The 11,445-nt window shown below is 41.6% G+C and overlaps 1 protein-coding gene across 1 annotated transcript; it reads right to left on the reverse strand.

Annotated features, from left to right (window-relative positions):
- On the reverse strand, positions 6,788-9,714 carry LOC8061653 (probable carbohydrate esterase At4g34215). Its single transcript, XM_002461903.2, has 2 exons — positions 9,046-9,714; positions 6,788-7,210 (listed from the first exon to the last, which is right to left on the reverse strand). The coding sequence occupies exons 1-2, from the start codon at positions 9,652-9,654 to the stop codon at positions 7,010-7,012; spliced, it is 810 nt and encodes a 269-aa protein (XP_002461948.1). The 5' UTR covers positions 9,655-9,714; the 3' UTR covers positions 6,788-7,009.

Below are 11,445 nucleotides of genomic sequence, written 5' to 3' on the forward strand. Positions count from 1 at the left end.
GTGGGAGATGGCTCCACAGCCATTGGCCTCTTCCCCGCCACCCTGTCTCCCGTGGTCGGCGCTGGATGGTTCTGGTCCTTGTCGCTGCTGGTGTATTGGAGACACCGAGCAACATTGTCTGCCGGGTGGGTCTACCCCAGCAGGATGATCCATACCGGGTGCCAGCGACACATATACCGAGCACCGGTCAATATCTCCTATCTGCGATAAAGGGGGCATGTCATCAGTCAAAAGGCTACAGTATTCAAATAGCAATACAACTAATCCAACGCATTCATTTACCTTAGGAGCTGATCGGCCCAACTTGAAGGCGTGCATCCGATCATCACTTCGAACGAAGTTATTGTCAGCAAAGTTGAATAACTCGTTTATCAACCGCTGAATCTCCGATTTTTCCAAGCCGTCCTGGTGCATCCTGGTCGGGTCTTGGCTCCCTGCGTACTCGTACGCCGAGTGCACCCTCCTCTGGCAAGACATCACTCGTCGGGCGAGGAAATTCCCGACCACTCCAGGTCCGTCCAGGCGGGACCAGTCGATCAGATCCATCAACTCCGACACCTGACCGGTGTACTCGGGCCGATCTGTCCAGCTGACCCTCTTCTCGGGAATGTATCCAACATCACAAAAAGTGGCGCTGCCCGGTTCCTCCCTAATGTAGAACCACCTCTTGTACCACTCGGTGAGGGAGGTGTTTCATGGGCAACTAAGGTAACTGTTTTTCATCCCGTCGTGAAGATTGAGGTATACTCCAGCTGCAATCTTGGAGCCTCCAACCGCTCCCTTCTTCCTCAAACAGAACAAGTAGCGGAAGAGATCAAAGTGCGGCTCTATCCCGACATAGGCCTCGCACAAATAAATAAAAGTGGAAACAAGAAGAATGGAGTTCGGGTGCAGGTTGCAGATCCTGATTTCATAATAAAGAAGAAGGCCTTGCAGGAAAGGATGAACTGGAATCCCAAATCCCCTCTTGAAAAAATCTTCAAAAACTACAATCTCACCAGCGCGAGGGTCGGGGTAACTCGCCCCTTCCGGTGCTCTCCAGCCGCTGAGCTCCTGATTATGCAGGAGTCCCATCCCGACGAGGTCATTGAGGGACCTCGCGCTGCTCCGAGACTTCTTCCACTCTTTGGCCATCATCTCGGCCCTCTTCTTTGCATCGCTCTTTGCCACTTCCTTCTTGCGGAAGGGTTTGATCTCGGAATCGAAGGATGGAAGGTGCTGAGGGAGATGAATGTTGGGTACTAGTATGCGATTGTTGGGTACAGAACAAGGGTGCGACCTTGGGCCTTTTTATAACAACAGCCCCACCTCTACCACTTCCCGCATTTTGGGGAAGTGGGCGGTCTTTTCGGCGGTTGCGGCGTTTCGATTTTCAAGAGCTACCGCAATAAATTTGGTGGTTGTTTTTTAATAATTACCGGTTTCCTTTCTTGATACCCGCAATGAGCGGATGTACAACTCGCAGGCCCCCCTTTTTATGCAGCAGACAGACAAGATGGCAGGACGCTCTGCCACATCGCACATTAATATGGTGATATGATTTTTTTAAAAAGATAAGTAGGATCTTTGGTCAGACAGACATGATGTACTTGGGGACTATACCGACCACCGAGCATGATACACTCAGGGACTAGTCGACTAGTCTGCCTATGCGACATCCTGGGGACTGTACCGACCACCGAGCATGATATGCTCGGGGACTGGTCGACCAGTCTTCTCTTTCGACACCCTGGGGACTGTACTGACCATCGAGCATGATATGCTCGGGGACAGGTCGACCAGTCTGCTTTGTCGATATCTTGGGGGCTGTACCGACCACCGAGCATGATATGCTCGGGGACTGGTCGACCAGTCTGCTCTTTCGACAACCTGGGGGCTGTATCGACCACCGAGCATGATATGCTCGGGGACTGGTCGACCAGTCTGCTCTTTCGACAACCTGGGGACTGCACTAACCACCGAGCACGACATGCTCGGGGACTGGTCGACTAGTCTGATCTTTCGAGAGTCTGGGGACTGCTCCAAACGTCGAGCATGACGCGCTCAGGGACTGGTCAACCGGTTCTCTCAGCCACAAATAAGTGCAATACGGTATCGGTATTGAAGGATCAAGTTGCACAACGTCTGCTCGGATAATTCTAATTTCTTAGACCTTGCTACAAGGCTCATACTACGCCTTCCAGCAGGCTCGGGAACTACATCGGTACGATGCATCTGGTGATGCATCTTAGCATCAGATTTTCTATGAAGACTTTTTCTTTTTGGACCCTGGCACCACGTGCCTACGTCACCTACTACCAGGCTCGGGGACTAAGTGGGCACAATTCACCTTGCGGTGAATATGAAAGCCTATACTTTTCAGAAAAGTAAAGTGGGCACACTTTAGCAGGAAATAAATCTTTTTTGATTAAGAGCACCATACATTCTTCGAACAGCCTGCTCCTTCGATGTTGATGTTAGTCAAATAGTTTTCAATATTGGTCAAAATATCGTTACAGTTGTTCGAGCGACTTTCTTGGTTGGCGAAGATGTCAAGTCTCACAAGTCGAAGAAGCTCAAGATGGCGTGTTACATCACAATACATGGTGCTCGGAGACTAGCTGTGGGGGTATAAACCCCTATACCCTTACGGCTAGACTTGGGCCAGGAGGCTTGGCCCATCACGAAGACAGTTCGAGGCTTGATCTAACTGCTCGGAGTCTCACGCAAGGAAACAAGACATGGAGATCAATGAGGATTCTAGTCGGTTAGAATAGGAATTGATATCGTGTTATCTATGGCAATTGTAACCGACTAGGATTAGTTTCCAGATCTGTAACCATGCCCTCTGGACTATATAAGGAGGAGCAAGGGACCCCCCTGGACATCGAATCTCATCTCAACTCAACACAATCCAATACAACCAGACGCAGGACATAGGTATTACGCCCACACGGCGGCCGAACCTGGATAAAAACCTTGTCCGTGTCTTACGTCACCATCAAGTTCGTAGCTTGCGCACCTGTCTGCCGATAAACTACTACCGTGGATATACCCCAAGGTAGACTGCCGACTAGCTTTCGTCGACACCTGCTCCACAAACTCTAAGGTAAAGCTACTCTATGGTACAGTTTGTGGAGCAGAGCTATAAAAACTGGAGTGGAGCAGTCTCAAACACACCCTAAATTTGTTTGGATGTGTAATCCTAATCTCTAAACTCGCAAAATAATCATTTAGGTACCTAAACTTGTTCGATTATGTAATAGATCATTTAGTCAAAAAAATTCTTTTAATAGAAATATTAATAGAGTAGCGCACAACTTAGCTAGTTTAGCCATTCAGTCGAAAAATTTTTGTACTTGGGTCGATGAACCCCCTAGCTTTACTATTGAAGCTCTGGTGAACGATGTAACTTTGTTTTCAGATCAATAAAGTGTGCCAGATGGCTTCCCTAAAAAAACTTGTTTGATTATGTCATTCTAGTCCTTAGACTTGAAAATCTCCCAAATAAATCCTCAAACTTGTTCAATTGTGTCATCACGCCCCCTAAACTTGTTTTTAAGTCTCAGTCAAAACCGAGCGAATCTCAAAAACTCTATATTAAAAAATAACTCATAACTTTTTCAAATGAACTTAAATGAAGATAAACTTTATATCAAAATTATAGCCAGCAATGTGATCTACAACTTTGTAGTTGAAAATTTTTTAATTTAAATTATTTAGGATCCCAAAATATTTTTTAAAAGTTTATAAATTTTGAAATTTAAAATTTAAAATTAAATTTGTGATACTAAACGACTTCAAATAAAAAAATTTCAACTATAAAGTCTTAGATCGCGTTGAAGACTACAACTTTGACATAAAATTTGTCTTTATTCAAGTTCATATAGAAAAGTTATGAATTATTTTTTAATATAAAGTTTCTAGATCGCTTTGTTTTGACCTAGATGAGACTCAAAACCAAGTTTAGGGGCCGGAATGACACAACTAAACAAATTTAAGAGCTTAAACGGGTGATTTCTAAGTTTAGAGATCGGGATAACATAGTTGAATAAGTTTAGGGACCAAGATGGTGCAGACTTACAAGTTTGAGGATCTAAACGGTCGATTTATGAGTTTAGGGACCGGAATGATATGATGGTACAAGTTAAGGACCGATGGTGGACTTTACTCTTCTATCTATCTACAACTAAACAAAGTTCAGAGTAATCATCTACCCGGTGACACAAAAAAATACTATCCGATCACAAAGCTTGCACTACCCAGTCACAAAAACTGCCAAATACGTATACTCAAGTCCATGCCAGATACGAGTCCACAAACTTATACAAAGTCCATATCCAAGCCAATTCTGAGTTCGCGTCAGGGTGTAAAATCCTTTTGATCCACGCCTCTAAAATCCTCGCTTGCTTGCTTGCTTTCTCCTCCACACGTGAACTCCAACATGCGTGGAACGCCCTTGGTCCTGTTACAACTCTTAAGCAACAAGTGTCAACTAATTTTGATTAATCTATCTTATCTTTCTTTCTACATCTAAAAAAACTTGGCCGAAAAAGAGAAGGATGTGGGGGAGCAAAGACAACTAAGTGGATTTGGAAATAGTTTAGGTTCCAATGCAAAATCGTTTATTACCTTTTTATTATTTTTTAAAATAAAATGATAAATAACTTAATAAACTTTAAATATGCATAATTATAAATAGAGGACTTTATATCTTCTATGGAGTTAGATTTGTAGATTTTCCTTAAATATATTCATATAAGCCTCGGGGCACGTGCAATCATAGGTGTGGAAAACATTCATCTCGGTGCAACGCATCGGTAATCCGTGACTCATATGCAACGAATAGGCATATATCTAGTATAGAAAAAATGATATGGTATATCAGGATAGTTTTTTTTGAATTATAATCATGACAAGTGCAATTTAAATAAAATAATTATAGCCAACATGTGTTTCCATATCTGAGGTATGAGGGAGACTTGGCAAGCACAATTTGAATAAAAACAATTGTAACCGAGGTGCCCCCATAAACTTTTCTATCCGTTGACACCCCAATCAACCTTCCTGTGGTTTGTGTGGAGAGATGGGTGTTCATTGATAATAGTGTACATTGTCGTAAAGAGCCTTAGTCAAAAGATGGATGATCAAGCTAGTGGCATACAGTGTCATATGCCTCCCTCCTCCATCAACCTTCTTGTGGTTTCTGCAAAGAGATAATGCCCACTACTAGTGGTGCGCAATGTTGTACGGTGTCCCCATCAACCATCCTATAGTTTTTATGAGGATGTCCATTACTACTAATGGTGTATGTTATGCTATCCTCAGTCTTCCCGTTGAAGATGGATGTCTATTGCTAGTTTAATAGAGGTGTTTCCAAGGTTATATGTTTATAAGACATTAAGTTGACTTGTAATAAAAGTTACTTGTTTAATACAATAGCATTGTTCTACTACTCACTTATAACATCCAAAACGGTTGTGGCAGCAGGCTTGGCTGTGGGTAATATATCTAGTTATAGGGGGGCAAAGCTACATTGATACCTAGGTATGCCTAGGAGTAACCAACATTTTTTCCTAACTCTAGTTCAGGAGGAAATATATATACATGTGGATGAATATAACCAAGGATGGCTCCACTATGATGCCCTACATCCTCAAGAACATGTTGCTTCTAAGGTGTTGGAAATTTTGGGGTTAGACTTTCTTTTAGTTTGGGAATACCCAACTACAAATTCCTTGCTCCGCCACAGCCTAGTAGCAACGATCATCCTCTAATGTTTATTTTGCTGTTAAACTATCTTTTTATACATCCTTTACCATTTTTGTTGAATATTTCTAATCCTTGTCCTTTTTCCACTTCTTAGTAATTTCTTTTGACATACCTTGGGTCATATATTCCTTGCTCTTCCTTTTTATGGTTTATGTAATTTGTTAATACCATTTTTGTTCAACTTTTCGGCCTTTAATACATGGTCTACCCTTTAGGGTAGTACCTTGTAATAAAAAAGGACGTGTGGTGCCATGTTTGTGTTGCTTGTCCTTATGGCGTTATTGTTGTTTTGTTCTTTGCAATGATTGTTGATGTGTTTGTGGGATGTTCACCTTCAATGAAACCAATTAGTTATTCTAATATATAATGTTATATAGCTATTGGGGTTTCTTCGGCATCTATCTTGTTCTATTTCATTCTCATGTCTATTTATATCTACTATTGTCTTATAAGTCTAGTTTTTACCCTAGTCTAATGGAGAAAATGGCATGTAGTACTAGAAGTAGTGCTAATAACAAAAAAAAAGTTGTGAGTTTGTGACTAATAAATGTCAGCCTCTCAACACCAATGCCTCAATTCAACTGAAATCAAATCAAGCAACTCTAAAGACAGGTTTCCTCTTCTTTGTTACTCCAAGCCTAAATCTCATTCATGGTTCGGTAATATCTCTCTAGTCTCAAAACAAGAAAAACCGCAAGAAGTGAAAGTATGGTAACTACAAGAATACACAAGGGAGTGACGATGATAGCAATATAGTGTGATAATCTATTTGAAGGGGGACACTGAATAAGAATCTTGAGGGGGTAAAATCCTCTACAAACCTCATGGATCTCAAGTCAAGGAAACATGAAGTTTGGAAAACCTTCTTTTTCTTCTAGCTACCTTTGTTAAGTGGTAGTTTTGTTACACCCTGTTTTTCTTTGGATCTTTGGATGTAAATAGAAAAGTGATAAATCAATGACTTTATCCTCTACTTACAACACTATGGATATGTATTTAAGGTTGCGACACTTTTGCATATTGATTGGTGCATTGATAACCATTTAACACGATGGCGGTTTGAATAGCATGTAAATTCATATTTTGAGTATACATATTGCTTTTTTAAAAAAAAGAGAATATATTAATATCTCAGCTTCTGCATCATCCAATGCATGTAGCTGTTCATTTGCTCTGTCCGTTTCCTAATGAGGACAATGAGCTTGCCTTATTTGGGCAGGCATATATAGAAACGACGTGTTTGTTTGTTTGAAAATTATTATTGCAGCGTTCCTAAGTACGACTTGGCTAGCTTGTTGCCGAGCTGGATTTGAGCCTCCATGGTAAGATGTGTGTGATCGCTCGCAATGGGCAGCCCCATGGCATCAACGTACTTGACATTTGGGAGTGTGACTGCCTTTTGAGCTTCCCTGACGACGTCGAGGAACTTCCCGTTGTACTGCGCAGTTGCAATCCCGACCTATATATACACATAGTATATGATATTTAGAGATATAGACAAACAATAACACAATATAAACAAAAAGTCAGCAAACAAGAAATATGATCGATCTCTGAACATTAACTCTAGATTGACGCATGTGTATTGATGCAAGAAGAAGAAGAGAACCATGACTCACTGAAACAAATTTAGTCAGGATGGTTTGTATGGGACAGCCGTAGGCATATGTCATGATTCATGACATGTATCCATGTGTAATAATCATCTAGCACATAGGATAGGAACATTGCCAGTAGGGGTGGCGGGAAAGTCTCTCTCAAATAGATAATTGTGTGTGTACAAGTGTGGTGAATCCACGACATGGATCCCATTAATGAGTGAACATTCAATAATTCAGCAAATGGTGAGACAACCTTGTAACTTTTCTTTTTAGACAAAAAATTTCACAACTTTCCATTTATTTTTGGAAAGTTATAAAGTTATACTATGGTGAGACAACCTTGTAACTTTTATTTTTAGAAAAAAAATTTCACAACTTTCCATTTATTTTTGGGAAGTTATAAAGTTATACTCACACCTTAGGCAGCCCAAGATGTTGTGGTGCACACTTTGCAAAAACACACAAAAAAAAACTCACAACTTTTATGCATAATATTTTGCTAGACATAATAACTAATAACCACAACTCCTAATCATAAATTTTCTATATATATTTTTACATTAGTATACATATACAAATCATGATGACTTTTCTATATAGTACTTTTGAAGCCCAACTTTTGTTCATAATTATCGATGAATATACCTTTTATAACAATTTAATAACATAGCATTTCTAGCACAACTTATACATGTAAGTTTCTGTTTACTAATGTCTGCTGAAAATGTTTATACACAACTTATTCACCACAATTTTTACATATTTTGTGTTGCATACAAACTTCTAAATCTACAAAATTCGTTCATAGTAGTATACAGAAGAAAAATGGGTGGTTAATATGAAAAAATGAAAAAGGAAAGAAAAAATAAGAGAGGAAAAATAAAACGAGAAAATAGAAGCGAGAAAACTCTGAAGATGTCAGTCGGGTTCCACTATCATGAATGAATCTTGGCTATAAGGTCTTGTTTAGTTCACTTCAAAAACCAAAAACTTTTTAAGATTTTCCGTCACATCGAATCATGCACCACATGTATAAAACATTAAATATAGATAAAAATAAAAACTAATTGCACAGTTTGTTTGTAAATCACGAGATGAATGTTTTAAACATAGTTACTCTATGAGTGAATAATGTTTGTCAAATAAAAACGAAAATACTACAATGTCAAAATCTATTTTTTTAATCTAAACAAGGATTAGCCGTACTGCGGTAGCTAGCAGCTCGGCAGCTGCGGCAGTACACTGCTAGAGTGCTAGGATTAAATGGCTTCAAAAGGGGGTAAAAAAAGAAGAGCGAATGTGCTGCTGTGCTGGGGAATTTGAACTGAGCAAAGAGGAGTAAAAAAAGGACCGCACACTAGAATTGAAGGAACGCCCATTAATATGGAATTGTCCATGATTGCCCCAGACCGTTCGCACTAGAAATTTTTAGCACGTCTCCTCGACTTCAGTTGCCTGATCTCTCAGCGACGAGCTCAGAGCATGGGCTGCTGCTTTGCTGCTGAACTGACAAAAGCAATCAGAAATACGATGACCACTAGCCAGCAACTGTCGCCTGAATTTTTGAAAAAAAAACAGGCACTTATGCAATAGCAATTCCCCAATTTTTGGAGGGAATTGTGCTGCCTCCAATTTCCTATATCGAGGACGCGACGTATGTGCAGAGAAGGAGAGAAAGAATCTGTTGAGTGACCTGGATGACGAGGAGATCGGGCCGGCCGAGGTCGCGGCGAACGTCATGCACGAGAGTCTCCATCCGCCGCCGGTAGAGCTCGGCATCCTCGCGCCTCATGGTGTCAGCCTCCCCCTGGAACCAGAGCACGCCGGCGAGCTCCCCGCGTCCGCTGCACTCAGCCACGGCCGCCCTGGCGCGCGTCACCATCCGCTCGTACAGCTCCGTTCCCCGGGTCCAGTTGGCGATGGGGGTGCCGCCCTGCGCGCACGGCACGAGCCCGACGACGACGGAGTCGCTGCCGCTGCTGGTGGCGGCCAGCACGGCGTGCGCGAAGGGCATCCCGGGCCCGATGCCGACGACGTTGCCCACGTCGATGCCGTCGTGCAGCGGCTCACGCGCCTCCTCCCAGCGGAGCGCGGGGGAGAGGCGGAGGATGCGCCCCGAGGGCGCGCACTCCGGCGGGACAATGCCGTCCCAGGTGCCGTTGGTGGCGCCACCACGGCCGCTCATGTTGGACTGCCCGGCCAGGATGAAGACCAGCGTCCGGCCGCCGGGCAGCCCAGCCGCCGCGGCGGTGAGCAGCAGCAGGAGGAAGGGTAACGCTAACGCTGGCTGGAGCATAGCCATTATTGCCCACAGTGCCTTTCACGTGTTCTTTTGTGGATGCCTGAATGGAGGATGGAATGGATCACGGACTACAGCTAAATAGGAGTGGTAGTCGGTGGGTGGGCATTGATCGATCGAAGCAGACAAAGATGGGTGACGAAAGATTGGTTCCGATCCATGTGTCTTTTTCCGCGGAAGCATGTGAGTTGTGACAGCTTATGGTACGTACGGTGGCAAACAACGAAGTTCACCAACCCATATATACGGAGTGTAGACCCTTTTGCTATGTTTGCCTGACTGTAACTAATCGTTTAACCACTGCCATGTTAAGGAATGAAGAAGCAAAAAAATTACAGAGTCTCTCCTTAATTTCACTTTAAAAGAAGTAATAAAAAATTTGTGGTTGCTAACGCAGGCAATCAATCAAATCCATAGAAAAGCTGGCTTATGGATAGCTGTCTTGAAAACCTACTATCAGAAGAAGCTCCTATCTGAATAAAGGCTTGCCCAATGCGCTAGCTTAGGCCTTGTTTAGTTCAAAAAAATTTTGCAAAATAGAAATAGTATCACTTTTGTTTGTATTTGACAAATATTATCCAATCATGGACTAACTAGACTCAAAAGATTCGTCTCGTCAATTCCAACTAAACTGTACAATTAGTTTTTATTTTCGTCTATATTTAATACTTCATGTATGCGTTTAGAGATTTGATGTGACGAAGAATCTGAAAAATTTTGCAAACTGTTTTGGGAACTAATGCCTTCTTTAGTTGGCAAAAATTTGGGTTTTTGACTACTGTAGCACTTTCGTTTTTATTTGACAAACATTGTCCAATCATAGAGTAACTAGGCTCAAAAGATTTATCTCACAAATTACAGGTAAACTGTGCAATTAGTTTTTATTTTCATCTATATTTAAAGCTCCATACATGCGACCAAAGATTCGATGTGACGGAGAATCTTGAAAATTTTTGCGAACTAAACAAGGCCTAAACAAGGCCTTAACCATTAGCTCGAAAAGAAAGTGGCTTTCAGCGGTAACAAGTACTTCCTTTGATAAAAGGATAAAGCTCCTACCGCAGCACGTGTTGTATGTTGTAGTGAGACCTCATACTCCCCCGTCTAATTAAAGGGATAATTCACTTTAATTTAAGTAACTTTTCCAGGTGACAAGTGCATGTGCCAACATATTCTCACGTGTAAGTTGATCTAACATATTTTTAGGATGCAATAGCATGAATTACAAGGTACGTTCAACAACCGTATAGCTTACATGAATAAAATAGTTCAACACGCATTACAGGGCACATGAATAAAAAAGAGATGTTCAACAAATGTTACAATGCACATTTAGGCCTTGTTTAGTTGGCAAAAACTTTAGTTTTTGGCTACTGTAGCACTTTCGTTTTTATTTGACAAACATTGTCCAATCATGGAGTAACTAGGCTCAAAAGATTCATCTCACAAATTACAGGTAAACTGTACAGTTAGTTTTTATTTTTATCTATATTTAATGCTCCATGCATGCGACCAAATATTCGATGTGACGGGGAATCTTGAAAATTTTTGCGAACTAAACAAGGCCTTAACTTGGTGGGCTCCTCAAACAGAAGTACCCTCCACGCCACCGTAATTCCTTTTGCTCGTTCGATCTGCATAATCAACGGCTTAGGTTCCTCCTATAAGATTCTACTGCATTAACTTCTACTTTTAATGTTTGTCTTTCGCTTCCCTATGTAATAACCGGTTTTTTCTAGATCATCATAATTCGGAAGAAACAAATATAAACTTCTACTTTTAATGTTTGTCTTT

The sequence above is a fragment of the Sorghum bicolor genome, chromosome 2, assembly GCF_000003195.3.
Source record: "Sorghum bicolor cultivar BTx623 chromosome 2, Sorghum_bicolor_NCBIv3, whole genome shotgun sequence".
Lineage (NCBI taxonomy): Eukaryota > Viridiplantae > Streptophyta > Magnoliopsida > Poales > Poaceae > Sorghum > Sorghum bicolor.